This window comes from Doryrhamphus excisus, chromosome 10 (genome assembly GCF_030265055.1).
Source record: "Doryrhamphus excisus isolate RoL2022-K1 chromosome 10, RoL_Dexc_1.0, whole genome shotgun sequence".
Taxonomy (NCBI): Eukaryota; Metazoa; Chordata; class Actinopteri; order Syngnathiformes; family Syngnathidae; genus Doryrhamphus; species Doryrhamphus excisus.
This window is the reverse complement of record NC_080475.1, coordinates 13213662-13229558: the sequence shown is the minus strand read 5'-3', so window position 1 is coordinate 13229558 and position 15897 is coordinate 13213662. Positions and strand designations below refer to the sequence as shown.

At 41.3% G+C, this 15897-nt stretch overlaps 2 protein-coding genes across 2 annotated transcripts in view; one reads left to right on the top strand and one right to left on the bottom strand.

The window, feature by feature from the left end:
- Nucleotides 1-14377, top strand: part of si:dkey-11f4.7 (piezo-type mechanosensitive ion channel component 2) — a 40192-nt gene extending 25815 nt beyond the window's left edge. The window contains exons 37-56 of the mRNA XM_058083306.1: nucleotides 1236-1310; nucleotides 1388-1554; nucleotides 1630-1820; nucleotides 2468-2626; nucleotides 2689-2991; nucleotides 3068-3326; nucleotides 4430-4618; nucleotides 5319-5526; nucleotides 5620-5749; nucleotides 5839-5986; nucleotides 7745-7959; nucleotides 8118-8276; nucleotides 8348-8495; nucleotides 8659-8847; nucleotides 9751-9843; nucleotides 11263-11432; nucleotides 11497-11613; nucleotides 11713-11792; nucleotides 13431-13647; nucleotides 13756-14377. Coding sequence (XP_057939289.1) covers nucleotides 1236-1310; nucleotides 1388-1554; nucleotides 1630-1820; nucleotides 2468-2626; nucleotides 2689-2991; nucleotides 3068-3326; nucleotides 4430-4618; nucleotides 5319-5526; nucleotides 5620-5749; nucleotides 5839-5986; nucleotides 7745-7959; nucleotides 8118-8276; nucleotides 8348-8495; nucleotides 8659-8847; nucleotides 9751-9843; nucleotides 11263-11432; nucleotides 11497-11613; nucleotides 11713-11792; nucleotides 13431-13647; nucleotides 13756-14011 — 3473 coding nt within the window. The 3' untranslated portion in view covers nucleotides 14012-14377. The remainder of the gene's footprint in view (nucleotides 1-1235; nucleotides 1311-1387; nucleotides 1555-1629; nucleotides 1821-2467; nucleotides 2627-2688; nucleotides 2992-3067; nucleotides 3327-4429; nucleotides 4619-5318; nucleotides 5527-5619; nucleotides 5750-5838; nucleotides 5987-7744; nucleotides 7960-8117; nucleotides 8277-8347; nucleotides 8496-8658; nucleotides 8848-9750; nucleotides 9844-11262; nucleotides 11433-11496; nucleotides 11614-11712; nucleotides 11793-13430; nucleotides 13648-13755) is intronic.
- A 188-nt stretch (nucleotides 14378-14565) lies between these two features.
- Nucleotides 14566-15745, bottom strand: atp5f1e (ATP synthase F1 subunit epsilon). The gene is made up of 3 exons (XM_058083314.1): nucleotides 15609-15745; nucleotides 15149-15270; nucleotides 14566-14765 (listed from the first exon to the last, which is right to left on the bottom strand). Coding segments are annotated over exons 1-3 (156 nt in total). The 5' UTR covers nucleotides 15641-15745; the 3' UTR covers nucleotides 14566-14763.
- Between the last annotated feature and the right edge of the window lie 152 nt (nucleotides 15746-15897).

Sequence of the window (15897 nt, the reverse complement as noted above, 5' to 3'; positions counted from 1 at the left end):
TCAATCCCACCATCTTGGCCATCTCTGTGTGTTCTCCCCGTGCATGCATGGGTTTTCTCCGGGTACTCCGGTTTCCTCCCACATTCCAAAAACATGCTAGGTTAATTGGCGACTCCAAATTGTCCATAGGTATGAATGTGAGTGTGAATGGTTGTTTGTCTATATGTGCCCTGTGATTGGCTGGCCACCAGTCCAGGGTGTACCCCGCCTCTCACCTGAAGACAGCTGGGATAGGCTCCAGCATACCCTTGCTACCCTTGTGAGGATAAGCGGTAAAAAATTAATGAATTAATGTTTTTTCAGTGAAGTACCCTAGAGATATTGGGGTGGGATTTAATAAGTTTTACTTCTTCTCACTCCATTTTGAGCTTTCAATGTGTTCGATATTATTTCTTCTTGCTCAAAAACTATTTTGGACTTGATTTTTGCTAATTTGTATATATTCTGTTGTATGTTTTGCGACGGTGCATTGTTTTGCTCGAAATAAATTACAAACAAAACAGTATATGGGGAAGTCTGGCGCAGTGCAGCGCACCCGCGCCTCCATCCCTCCCACCGCCGCAAGTCATATCAGACATGTCATATGGCATGCTCGAAATAAATTACAAACAAAACAGTATATGGGGAAGTCTGGCGCAGTGCAGCGCACCCGCGCCTCCATCCTTCCCACCGCCGCAAGTCATATCAGGCATGTCAATTACCGTATTTTCTGTACTATAAGTCGCTCCGGAGTATAAGTTGCACAAGGCCAAAAATGCATAATTAGGTAGAAAAAAACATACATAAGTCGCACTGGAGAAAAAGTCGCATTTTTTGCGGGTAATATTTTACAAACTACTTGACCAAAACAGACATTACATCCTCTTGGAAGGCAAGTTCTAACAATAATAAAAGAATAGAGAACAGGCTGAATAGGTGTAAGATATGCTAACACAATGGTTATTCAGCTACACCAAAAATAAACATAAATAGAAAAGGTGTCCAGTGTTTATGTAACATAAATAGTTTTTTCATTTATAAGTCGCTCTGGAGTATAAGTCGCAGGAACAGCCAAACTATGAAAAAAAGTGTGACTTATACTCCGGAAAATACGGCACATTAACAGTTAATTAGTTGTCTAATGGGTCGTTTTTTTGTTTCAATGCTGTCTGCGCCGCGTGTAATATTGCAATTTGAATGTAACATGGAAGCCATCATGACTGTACATCTACTTACTGTATGTCTTTTCTATCTAGGTGTTGATAGAGTCGACTCAAGTGAAGATGAACTGGATGAAAGCACCACAAAGGAGGAAAGTGAAGAAGATAAAGGTAATAAAAAATATGTTTTAGGTGTTTCTCTTCCACTGGTTTTATAGAAACCTGAGAGACTTTTCCCCCTTTTACAGAAAACATTCTGCAGCGCCTCATCAGCACCCTGAAATTCGGCATCGTTTTCTTACAGTCGCTTCTGGATGACGTGACTCACGGCCTGAACTCGTTCTGCAAAGATAATTTGGACATTTCTAAGGTGTTGCTCCTTGAGAGAGCACTGCTTAGTCAGCAGCAAAAGAAAGTGAGAGGCTACAAGATGAGATGAATGATGCAACATCATGGACAGCACACAAATATTCCACTTGTTTCTCTGCAGGGCAAAGAAGTCAGCCAGGAGAGCGTGAAGCAGTTTTATGACAGCTTCCTGTCACGTCAGAACACGCTGTCATCACAGGGAGACATAGATGACGCTCTGACCCCACCGCCTGTTGTGCCCTCTTCCCGCCACGCCTACGCCAAACTCAAGAACCAGGCCTCCAAGATGTCCTGGGCCAGCAGTGTCTCCAGGTAGCGACACTGAAGACTCAAAAAACTTGAGCAAAAGCAATTACAAAACTTTTTTTTTTCAAAATGATGCTGTTAAGATCCTAAGACATTCTTAGCTGCCTCTTTTTAGCTGTTTTTATATCTTTAGAATGCACAGAAAAGAGAAAGATGCATGTGTGGACGATGGGCAAAATCGTACACTTTTCTTTTTAATTACTTCCAGTTCTTACGGTAACATTGTTGGGTTGTTGGGCTTCAAAGTTTTTATTTTATTTTATTTTATTTTATTTTATTTTATTTTATTTTATTTTATTTTATTTTATTTTATTTTATTTTATTTTATTTTATTTTATTTTATTTTAATAATTTTTTATTATTTTTTTATGTGAACTGTTATAATACAATACATGCTTTATTATCATGTTGGAAGCATACAATTGTCACCTAGTACATCCGTGTAGATAATGGCGGTCGTCCAGAAGCATTTGGTCGGCTGGGGCACGGACAAAAAAAAAAACAAAAAAAAAAGTTCATATTTTAGGTTGTGTGGTTTGCGGTATTACGGAAACTTGACTGAATTGCTTTACAAATGAGTGTTTGTTGATAAAAACATGTACTGTATATTAGGTTGATTGAATCTAAATGTTTTTTTTTAATGAAACCGTCAGCTGTTTAACTGAGGAGACCATGCTGGGCTCCAGGCAGCCGACCCAGGAGGAGCTGGATGAGCCTCCTGTCACTCCTGCTGCCGACCATCTCAGAAGGAGGCTTCTAAAGTCCGCCAACATTGACTGGACCTCCTACGAAGCTGATGAGCTCGGACCAAGGTAGTACATACAATGGATGGATGGATGGATAGTCCTGTTGTTCTGACTGTATTTTTTATCAGTAGCTGCGAGGCAAACATGGAAGACTATGAGGACAACATGGAGGAGGACAAAAGGAGACATGATGAAGAGGAGTCAGATGAAATGGAGCTACAACATCATCAGGGATTTAAGCAAGAGGCGGAGGAGGACCTTTATGGAGAATTCCTGCAAAGTGAGGAAGATTACAGCCTACAGCACCCACAATGCACCTCTCTGGGCTTCAGGGAGGACATCACAGAAATAAGCATGGATGACACCGGTTTTCCCAGACCTCTGAGTCAGGAAACGAGGAACCTCACTGCCAGCGAGTTGTTGCTCAACAAGTCAGTCAACACACAAAAAAAAAAAACGTCTGCTATTTGATAATCTTCATCAGCATCTCTTCTTCTGCCCCCGCAGAATGTTTGAAAACGATGAGATCTCGGAGTCCGACAAGTTCTTCCTGACGCTGCCCAGGCCACTGAAGCTGATCTTTGCCCTCTACAACACCATGGTGTCCAAGTCAGAGATGTTGTGCTACTTTGTCATCATTCTCAACCACATTGTGTCGGCGTCGTTCCTCTCCCTCATCCTACCCATCCTCATCTTCCTCTGGGCCATGCTGTCCGTGCCCCGGCCGACCAAACGCTTCTGGATGACCGCCATTATCTACACGGAGGTAATGTGTACAATTGTATGATAATAAAGCCTGTATTGTATTATAACAGTTCACAGTATTAGTCGTATAATAAAGTAAAGTAAACATTTTCAACTAGGATATAATGGAAATTTAATTGATCTGTTCCGGGGTCAAACCCTTGAATGTTCTTAATGGCTATGCAACTATCAGTGGCGTCATTAGGCCTATTTTAGGGGGGCTTCAGACCCCCGAAAATGTTCTTAAAATGCCCCCCTAAATAATTTGATATTTTTTTATTGATATTTTAAAAACTTTTATTGATTTTTTTTTCTACTAGTAGTAGTAGTAGGTTAGTATTAGCCTGCTTTTGCCCTGTTTTTTTTCAGAGCTTTTTTTGTAAAAAAAAAAATTAAGAAAAAAAAATTAAAAATCAAGAAAAAAAATCAAATTATTATATTACAATATAATAATATAATTAATATATTATAATATATATTATAACCTACTACTACGACTACTCGTAGTAGTAAACTACTAGTGGTAGGTTAGTATTAGCCTGCTTATTGGCTTGCTTATTAGTCTGCTTTTGCCCTGTTATATGAAATTTGTCAGAGCTTTTTTTTTGTAAAAAAAAAAAATCAAGAAAAAAAAATTTAAAGATCAAGAAAAAAATACCAAAATTATTATTTTATAATATAAATATATCATTAATGTATTATAATATATATTATAACTTATTGGCCTGCTTTTGCCGTATTATATGAAATTTGTCAGAGCTTTTTTTGTGAAAAAAAATTTTAATCAATAGAAAATATCAAATTATTAATTAGTAATAATCAGAAGAAGAAGAATGACGATAGTAATAATAATAGGCTGATTAATAATATAATAATGATTTAAAAAATTTTTTTTTTTTTTTTTGTCTACTACATTCCCCCCCCTGTCCTCGGAACCTAGTGACACCCCTGGCAACTGTAATCAATAAAACACACACTTCACGTTAATGACAAATGATGGAATAATAAACTGACCTTTATGACCTTTGGGGCTTTCAAATGGTTATGTAAGTTGTGTAACATATCAAAACACAACAAATTAATCATAAACTCTGACCTGATTGATGCTTCTTCTTCTTCTTCCAGCTGAACGTGGTGGTGAAGTACTTCTTCCAGTTTGGCTTCTTCCCATGGACCACCTCCGCCTACCGAGGTATTAACGCCGAGCGCCCCTTTGCCCTGCCCAACATCCTCGGCATTGAGAAGAAAGATGGCTACGTCCTGTTTGACCTCATTCAGCTGCTGGCTCTGTTCTTCCACCGCTCCATTCTGAAGGTACGCAATCAACATGCAGTACCGTCAACATGCTGTACCATGCAGAATTAGAAACAGTATCAATAGAACCTTAGGTAACATTATGGTTTGGAGCTGCATGAGAGCTGGCGGTACTGCAGAGATACGGTTCACTGGTAATAACCGTGGTGCTCGCTTTCAATATTAATATTGATTTGGTTAGTGAAATTATACTGCGATACAAGCTGTTCACTGACTACTCTTTTTTTTCAATGAAGTTGATAAAATACCAGCAGCACTCATGCACCTCCAGACCATGACACTCACCATCAATGTGCTTGAGTCGGTCATACTTGTTACCATGTTGGGAAACTAAGGAGAAGGGATTATGCTCTGCCTCATAATGTCGCAGTACATGTCAGAATTCATGTTTCCTCTCAAGTAACCACATTTACCCATTACCAGCGGCACTCATGCACCCCCAGACCATGACACCGACCCATCAATGTGCTTGAGTCGGTCATACTTGTTATCATGTTGGGAATCTAAGGAGAATGGATTATGCTCTGCTTCATAATGTCGCAGTACATGTCATAATTCATGTTTCCTCTCAAGTAACCACATTTCCCCAATATCAGCAGCACTCATGCACCCCCAGACCATGACACTACCCATCAATGTCCTTGAGTCGGTCACACAATGAATCTACACCACCTTCCAAGCTGTACATGTGCTCCCACAGTGCCACGGGCTGTGGGACAACAAGGAAGTGGAGATGCCTGATTTCTTCAAGAAGCTGAAGAAGAAAGCAGACAAGAAGAAAATGATGGGAGGAGAAAAGATGAGCGGCAGGGAGAAACAAGCCCGTCGACTCCGGTTCCTCCCTCTCCAGTCGTCCACCACGTCCATCTTCAGTCGGCTGAAAAGAGCTGACTCTACAGAATCTGACGGTGAAGACTCATTTTAAATTTAAATGTGGCGTAACAAGTGTAAAAATAAGTTAACCGCTGTTGAGGTCAAATCAACAAAACACTCTTGAGCAGGTAAACCCAAGAGGCAGAACAACAAGAAAAAGAGCCGCCGTCGAAACAAGCCTCCTCTGACCAGGAGGCAGAGGATCAGACAGCTGATCAGGGAGAAGATGCTACGGGCTAAAACTACCATCATTGAAGTGTGAGTCCACATACTGAGCCATTGTGTTTTGTAGATTGAAGACTTGAAGACTGCAACATTTGCCTTCCATGTATTGTTTGTGTTTTCAGTGCCCTTCACATCTACTTACCCATAAGACAATTTTTCTATGACATCATCCACCCGGACTACAGTCCCGTGTGTGACGTCTACGCGCTCATGTTTCTCATTGACGTTGTCAACTTCATCGTCACCATATACGGTTACTGGGCTTTTGGGGTAAGATCATATTATGGAGCCATCTTGTTAAGAACATATGCTAGGAATACTGTATACCATAACTCAGGGGTCGGCAACCTTTACTATTTTTCTTTAGTGGGAAAGGGGGTAAAATGGCTATTTTCCCATTTTACCCCCTTGCCCACTAAAGAAAAATAGCCTGGAGCTGCAAAACCTAGGTTTAAAATAAGGTCTTATAAACTCATGGTTACTTATCATGGTATAATCTTGGTTGAATTGGCAGCCTGTTTCTTTTAGCCAGCGACAATTAGCTGTGATGAGTTCATATGCTGAGCCAATTATGAGTTTTTTACCATCAAATTTGGAGGGAAATTTGGGTTATCAAAATAGTTCAGATAAGAAAAGACAAGTTCATTCATTCATTCATTTTCAACCGCTTATCCTCACGAGGGTCGCGTGGGGTGCCGGAGCCTATCCCAGCTGTCTTCGGGCGAGAGGCGGGGTACACCCTGGACCGGTGGCCAGCCAGCCAATCACAGGGCACATATAGACAAACAACCATTCACACTCACACATTCATACCTATGGACAATTTGGAGTCGCCAATTAATCTAGCATGTTTTTGGAATGTGGGAGGAAACCGGAGTACCCGGAGAAAACCCACGCATGCACGGGGAGAACATGCAAACTCCACACAGAGATGGCCGAGGGTGGAATTGAACTCGGATCTCCTAGCTGTGAGGCATGTGTGCTAACCATTCTTCCACCGTGCAGCCCTTGATTAGTTTTGAATTATTTAAATTATTTGTGCAATTTACCGTTTACGCTGTACATTGTTGCTCATATTTGATGTCATCTATTTATCCTCCACATTGTTATTATTATTATTTATTATTATACGGGAGCCAGGCAACGACATTTCGTTGGCAATTGCACTGCTGTGTTACTGTGACAATAAAGGAAGTCTATCTATCTATCTATTGGAGATACATCAATGTATCCATCAATGGAACTTACATCAATGTATGTGTAAATTACTGTAAACTTACATAATTTGTTTACTCTGGCGCAAACTATTTCAAATAATGTCAAATAGCTCTGGGAATGTATTACTTTTTTCCCTCCATGCTTATCTGTGTGAGAGAGAACTGAATAGCATCCTGTCTGCTCATCCAATCACCAGAACTCAGCCAGGATGCATTCATGGTCTCACATAAAGTTGGATTTTTTTTAAGTCATTACAAAGACCTGCATTTTCCCCACTTAAAAATATTCAAACAATGCAAAGGGAGCAGGGTGACACGGTGGTCGTGTGGTTAGCACGCAGACCTCACAGCTAAGAGACAAGGGTTCAATTCCACCCTGATCTCTGTGTGGAGTTTGCACACGGGTACTCCGGTTTCCTCTCACATTCTAGGTTGATTGGCGACTCCAATGTGAGTGTGAATGGTTGTTTGTCTATATGTGCCCTGTGATTGGCTGGCGCCTCTCGCCCAAAGACAGCTGGGATAGGCTCCAGCAACCCCGCGGCCCTCGTGAGGAAAAGCGGTAGAAAATGCAAGCCACAACAAAGAGGCTGAAGAGCCACATACGGCTCTGGAACCATGGGTTGCTGACCCCTGCCATAACTGTTTGCAGCTAGCTCAATCTTGCATTTTTTTAAACCAAAATATTATGATTTTTCCTTTCCACTTTCTCATGCTTTCCAAATCATTACTGAAGTACATTATGATATATTTCAGAACTAAACGCCTATATTAATGGCGTATCCCTTTTGTGCAAATCTTTGTATGGTAGAAATACTCTGCGGCGGCTGACATCACAGAGTCCTTGTCAGAGGACCAGGTTCCCGAGGCCTTCCTGGTCATGCTACTCATTCAGTTTGGCACCATGATAGTGGACCGGGCCCTCTACCTAAAGAAGTCTCTGTTGGGAAAGTGTGTTTTCCAAGTGGTGCTGGTGTTCGGCATACACTTCTGGATGTTCTTCATCCTGCCCGGAGTCACTGAAAGGTCAAATGTCGATTTATTCTTTTGCGATACTCAATTTATATGACGTGGTCTGTTCCAAAAAACTGCGCTAGTAATTTCCAAGTAACATACTATGAACATCTCTACAAGTGTAATAATAAGTAAACCGCCACTAATATCTCCATTAATGTCCCACATAGGAGATTCAACCGCAATCCCGTGGCTCAGCTGTGGTACTTTGTCAAGTGTATTTACTTCGGACTCTCTGCGTACCAGATCAAGTGTGGTTATCCCAACCGCATCCTGGGGAACTTCCTCACTAAAAACTACAACTACCTCAACCTCTTCCTCTTCCAAGGGTACACACCGAGTGTATTTATTCAACCATCTTTTCCTAATATTTTTACCCTGCTGTCATCGACTCCTTCAGGTTTCGCTTGGTCCCATTCCTGACGGAGTTGAGGGCTGTGATGGACTGGGTCTGGACCGACACCACTCTGTCGCTGTCCAGCTGGATCTGTGTGGAGGATATCTATGCAAATATATTCATCCTTAAGTGCTGGAGGGAGTCTGAAAAAGTAATTATAGTCGATATAGTAAACCGGGTGCATCATCTTTAACATCTTCATAAATGACATAAAAGAGGGCTACATTTCTTTCACTTTCTAATGTACTCCAAAGTATTTTTTTATATACTGTGTGTATGTATACAATGTTTTTTAATTAATGTCCTTCTTCCAGAAATACCCCCATCCACCAGGCCAAAAGAAGAAGAAGGTGGTGAAATACGGCATGGGAGGATTCCTCATCTTTGCTCTCATCAGCATCATTTGGTTCCCGCTGCTTTTCATGTCTCTTGTCCAATCAGCAGCCGGCGTCACCAATCAGCCAGTGGATGTCTCCATCCAGCTCAGTATTGCTGGATATGAGGTGAGGAGATGTTTGCTTATTGTTGTAGTGTCACCACAGGGATAAGTATTTTTATTTTTATTTTTATTTTTATTTTTATTTTTATTTTTATTTTTATTTTTATTTTTATTTTTATTTTTATTTTTATTTTTATTTTTATTTTTATTTTTTATTAGTAGAAATAAACAATTTAATCTGTGGGGTGACCCAAAGAGGTCTAATAGAATAATAGTGGTGTGTCAGTCATGAACAAATGGGTCAAAAGAACTAGTTCTTTTTTTGTGAACGGAATGAACAAGCTCCCTGAAAATACTCCTTCAGTTGCAAATGCTTTTTTTTGGATTGGCTGGAGAGTCCGTTCACCGTTCCTTTTGTGTGCTTGCCTGTCTTATCCAATCGTGGCGCCTCGCTCTGTGGGTGGGTGGGGTTAGCTGACTGAAAGACCAAGAGATTGACCGACACTGTTGGTGACCTTGTTCATTCCGTTCACAAAAAATAACTACTTCTTTTGATTCGTTCGTTCATGACCGACACACCACTAGTCATTGCGCTGTTGAGTTGAAACGAACGTGAACATGAGTGAACGGACTGACTCGACACAGCGGACCGGGTCTATGCACAGGGGGAGATCACATGCTAACGACCAATTGACTGAAATGAACGGATCTTTTTACTGAATGAACCAGAATGATCCGGTTCACTGAAATGAAAACGGTTTTGCCCACCACTAAAGACTAAGACGCATCAATTTAGAGTAGTGACTACCCGGTAGTGTTACCCGGAAGAATGAGCAATACTTGCCAGATTCTAAATGTGCCATATACTTTATACCGTATATATTATATATCCCATTTCCACATGGATTACCCGAGAAAACCACTGCTAATTTAACAGTATAACTGTGTTCATTTTCTATATCCACAGCCTCTATTCACCATGAGTGCCCAAGAGCAGAACTTGGTCTCCTACTCAGAAGCAGGATTCAACCGACTCACCAAAATCTACGCAACCTACCCGGTGAGATCTTTTTTGGCAGAAAATAGAGTTTTCTGCATCATACTCACATGCAGTGATGGGAATAAAGGCGTTTAAATAAACTGCGTTACTAACACCGTTACTTTTTTCAGTAATCTAACAAATTACTCTTACTGTCAGCATAACGCCGTTACCATTTTCCAGAGCACGTTAGTTTTTTCCACCTAAAAATATATCACCGTCTTCATAGCTAATCTGCAGCGCTGTGAGAGTGTTGCAGCGTGGCAAGGGAGGAGGTGAGATAATCACATAAGCAATGACGATTGGCTAAGGTTTAGTAAGATCGCCTCTTCAGCCAATCAGAGAACTTAAGTGGGCGGGTGTTTAGAGCACATAAGCAATGAAGATTGGCTAAGGTTTAGTAAGATTGCGTCTTCAGCCAATCAGAGACTTGGGTGGGCGGGTGTTTTAGAGCACATCCAAAGTGCCGGGTAGTAGAAACAGCATCGCGAGAGATGGCTAGTGAGAAGACAGCGGCTGTGTTTGAAACCGCATACTTGCCTACTACTCAAACCAACTCTTTGAGTATACAGTGTGTCTACACTGGCAGTATGCGATTTTTGAGTATGCGAGAAGTTCCCGGGTGGATACTGCATTCGCCAGAAATGTTGAGTATGTATCATCAGCTTACTACTCACACTCAAATTAAATAGGATGCAACGCGATGTGACGTCACCACGAAAAAAGCACATTGGCTGAACACTGAGCAGCAGGATAGACCAAACGGCGGTGTCAAGCTGGAAGTATTACGAGTTGGTTCGCTTCTTGTTTTCAAAATAAAAGCAGTGATTTATCACTGTTTTTTTTTTTTGTATGAGAAAAGCAAGGGGGTGTTTTATTTTGTGAAAATAACCTGAAGTGCGTTGCTCACTTCGGCTAGCTTAATTTTTTTGCCGAATTTGTAAACGAAATTGTAAACGGTTGGTATTTTGACAAATAAATGACACACATAAATGGCCAATTTCTCACCTAATTAAAAAATCACTATTAAGTAATGTATTTAAAGAGTTTAGAGCTAAAGTGAAATCAGCTCCAGGTAGGAGTGCAATGCATTGTGGGTTATCTTGTAGTACGCTGTAGTGTAAACACATTGCGTACTGTCTGATGGATTGAGTATGCAGTATATGGTCAAAGGTAAAAATGTACACGTCGAATGTACATTATGTCACCAACAGGGGCGAGTAATGCAATAATGACTTTTAGTGGTAATTAGTTACTTTTGTAGTGGAGTAACTGAGTTAGTAACTCAGTTACTAAAATAATTAACATTTATTCGTAATTATAAAGACTGGATTGTAAAGATTTTTCCAATGTAAAAAAAACCAAACTGTATTAAACTGCATTACACCATCATTAAAAACTCACTTTGTATAATAAGTTTATATATTCTCCGTCCTGCAGGGCGCCATGCAGTTCATCATGAACTACGAGGCTGAAGACATCGTTGTTGCAAAGATCAAGAGCGATGCCAGTCTGTTGTGGAGCATCAGCCCAGCCAGTCGGGAGGCCATGATCCAGGAGCTCAGCAGCTCCCCTCACTTATACATGACGCTACGCTGGACACTCCTCCGGTCAGACTGAGTAGTCCTGGACTATTTAATAAAAACGTGATGTAACATTGTAACTATTCTACAGAAATGCCTCCATATCGATGAATGCTGAAACGGTGGGAGAACACACGGTGAAGTTTGAAGACAAGGCGCTGAAAGAAGGAATAGTACACATGCTCAAAGGCGACAGCAGCAGACATGTGTGAGTCACAAATAAACATATACCCAAGTGGATATTTATTTATTTACTCTGAATAACTGTAGTAGTATAAATAATTATTGTTGTGGTATATCTTGGCAGGATCATTAACTCTTTGCTGCCAAAGTACCTCCGAGGTCCTAAGGGACCAGAGTCCAAAATGGCCACCAGGATGAACATAGGTCAGTTGTGATTATTATTTACTATTTTTCTACTTATCATTCACTATATTGATCAATACGAAAAATATGTATTGTAACTGATCTAATTATATGTGGCACATTTATTGATCAAATAAACTCATCGCTCATCTCCCTCACCGCCTCTTAGTAAACATCCAATCACTGTTAGTATGCAAATGAGCTAAACACAGTGCAGAGAAAAGTGACCCATTAGACAACTCATAGTTAAGAACAACTTAATATAATTGGTTGTTCAAGTCCGGCTTACTTTAGTGTTAGTTTTTCCGCAAGGAGTAGAAGCTAGAGAGAATATATCATCTAAGGTTCTATTGGCGGTGACAGAGCACTAATGCATGTGTTTAATGGAGATAATCGAGACGAACGTGGCGGCGCACCATGGGAAGTGTCTACATTTTAAGCTTGGTGCAGTGACAATTTTGTGACAAAACAGCGCGCCAAAGATATGCTGAAAGCTCGCCAGCTCCGACTTGGTCTTTTCTCGGCGCAGTCGAAGCGCACCTTGTGCAGTGGCAAATTGGCTGACGGCCGCACAGTGTACACACAGGGTTGTTACTTTACAGATACGTTTATTATGGCTGTCCTTTCCAGTGGTGTACCACTGTTTCGCTCATCTCCGATCAAGGTTGTTACTTTACCGATACGTTTATTATGGGTGTCCTTTCCAGTGGTGTACCACTGTTTCACTCATCTCTGTGAATGTTGACTGTGCATAGCCAATTTGGTAGATCGGACTGCCCTGAGACGAGCATGGCGGCGCACCATGGGAAGTGTCTACATTTTTAGCTTGGTGCAGTGACAATTTTCTGACCGAAGGTGCACTGAAAGCTCACCAGCTCCAACTTGGTCTGTTCTCGGCGCAAGCGAAGCGCACCCTGTGCAGTGGAAAATTGGCTGACGGCCGCACAGTGTACACACAGGGTTGTTACTTTACAGATACGTTTATTATGGCTATCCTTTCCAGTGGTGTACCACTGTTTCGCTCATCTCCGTGGCTGTTGACTGTGCATAGCCAATTTGGTAGATCGGACTGCGCCGAGACGAGCGTGGCGGTGCACCATGGGAGGTGTCTACATTTTCAGCTTGGTGCAGGGACAATTTTGTGACAAAACAGCACGCCAAAGATATGCTGAAAGCTCGCCAGCTCCGACTTGGTCTTTTCTCGGCGCAGTCGAAGCGCACCTTGTGCAGTGGAAAATTGGCTGATGGCCGCACAGTGTACACACAAGGTTGTTACTTCACAGATACGTTTATTATGGCTATCCTTTCCAGTGGTGTACCACTGTTTCGCTCATCTCCGTGGCTGTTGACTGTGCATAGCCAATTTGGTAGATCGGACTGCGCCGAGACGAGCATGGTGGCGCACCATGGGAGGTGTCTACATTTTCAGACAAAACAGTGCACCAAAGATGCACAGAAAGCTCACCAGCTCCGACTTGGTCTGTTCTTGGTGCAGGTGAAGCGCACCCTGTGCAGTGGCAAATAGGCTGATGGCCGTAAAGTGTACACACAAGGTTGTTACTTTACAGATATGTTTATTATGGCTGTGGTGTACCACTGTTTCAAGTATTGTTACTGCTGTATACAACCACAATGTAGTGTAATGTTTTTCCCTCTTAGGCCATACTGAGCGTCCAGAACTCCTGGCATTCTTCAGACCCCTGTCAATCAAACTCCAAAAGGTCAACGGCACATCAGAGCAGGCCGACCAGTGGTGGGTGGTGCAGGAGTGCTCGCCGGGGCCCATGTCCCATGAGCACAAGTGTCACAGCATTGAGATGGTGGTCTTCAGCGACAAGGTCAGCCCCTCCAGTCTGGGCTTTCTGGCTGGACATGGGTAGGTCATGTGGGGGGGCTCTTTTACATGCATTTTTGCAGATGCTCCTTGTATAGAAAATAGGTTTTAAAATGATATATCTATGTTGACCTTCTCCTTCCTACCCAGCATTGTGGGGCTCTACATGTCCGTGGTGTTGGTCATCGGAAAGTTTGTACGGGAATTCTTCAACGGCATCTCTCGCTCCATCATGTTCGAGGAGCTGCCGTGCGTAGACCGCGTCCTCAAGCTGTGCACGGACATCTTTGTGGTGCGCGAGACCGGCGAGATGGAGCTTGAGGAGACACTCTTCGAGAAGCTCATCTTCCTCTACAGATCACCAGAGACCATGATCAAGATGACCAGAGAAAAGAAGGACAGCTAGCGAGACTAATCAAAAGGCTTTTTAAGACATGTCATCTGGACCTTTTTAAAAAGGCTCGCTTTTCTTGAACTTTTTCCAATCGGGGACTTAGAAACATGAGCGTTGTGCATCGTACCTGGTGTAATGTTACACTTGAATGAATAATTGCATGCATTTCTAATGCGCATCATAATCAGTTGACAGATGATAGAGATGCTGTTGATTCAGTCTGTTATGTCTTAAGTAGTCCAAACTTTGTAGTATTTTCAGCCATTTCTAATTAATTGTCCCCCTCATCAATAAAAGGAAATATTTATTCATAAGTACTAAGGAAGGCCCCGACACCACCTGTGTAATATTGAATGTTTCATTTTTGTGCCAAAATTAAAATTTAAAACCTCTTTGATGACTGACTTTAACAGACAAAACATTAAAACATGTCAATAAAAAATAATTTCAAGATTAGAAAATATAAATCAGAAAATACAGAAAAGTGTCTGCATATATTTGAGATAGTTCACAATTTATTTTTTCTTATATTTACTGAGGTGCAGATACAAATACTTGAACAAAACTCCACTTTCCCATGACTCTTCTTTAATGCAGTTTTAATTACTGATAACAGTGCTGGAAATGTAAGTAATTCATTTGTCTGTACTGTTGCAGAAATCAATCTTGACGTCATCCATCGCTTTTTGGGGTCTCTAAATAAAAATGTCAGACGGTTCTGGCAGACAGGGACAGGAGGGAATGGGCTACACCAGAGGATCACATTCTGCAAAGACAAATAATGCAGGATTTTCTAAGGCTATGAAAATTCATATGCAACCAACGTCTAAAATAAAGAGGAAAAGGTCTCTAAATAAGAAACTCAAAGCCACTCAATCAATTAATTAGATTTGCATAATAACACACAGAAACACACTACAATTGAATTAGGGGTGTCAAACTCATTGACACTCAAGGCCAAGACATTGCAGGTTTTCCTTCCATCCATCCAGTCACTAAAGCAGGTGATTTTAATGTAACTTAAATTGGAGCAAGGAACTCATCAATGAAATTACCTGCTGGATAAACTGTTTGGAAGAGAATACCTGCAGTGCTTTGGCCCTCCATTGATATGCGTTTTAGCCCGATAATGAAGACACTTCAACTTACATGCCGTTTTGGGTTTTACAACTTTGACGCTGGCTTCTGCAGCCTTCATGGCTTCACTTTTCGCCTGCGGCTTGAGGGCGGCCCGCACTGCGCTGGCGCAGATGGCCGAGAAGCGGATGTAGCTGCAAAACAGATGACTTGGTTAGTAACATGCTAAAGGACAAGCCATTCTTAGCATACCTATTCCATCCGTCAAAAAGTGCCACCATTGACAAACAAACAGTATATGTAACTTATAAACACAGCATTATTAAGACAATTCGTGTAACAGAACAGTAAATAAATCGCGGACAGGATGACTAGCATAGCATAGTGACAAAATAGCACAGTTCCGTCAAGGCTGTATGTCTGATGAGTTACAAACCACACTTATTACTGCATAAACTAAACATCACAAAATAAACGTGAGATTCAACACTTATATTAAATGCGTATATAGTTCTTTTTATTTATTTTTTACCTGAGTCCTGCTTGTCTCCAGTATGCAACCATCTTGTCAGTCGAGTGTAGCTTCAAGGGCAGGTCGGACGCGTGCGTGATGACGTCATTTACAAGCGCGAAGCATTGGAGATTGACAGCTCACTAACCTCCGCCCCCATTTGAGCAGCAGAGGAAACACAAAGCAGTAAATAACAAGAATAAAACAAATAAATTGTTTTTTTTGTCTTACGAAATGATGTATAGTTTAAAACAATATTTTATCAACATATTACTTCTTTGTTGTTTTTTTTGAAAATATAAATGTGTGG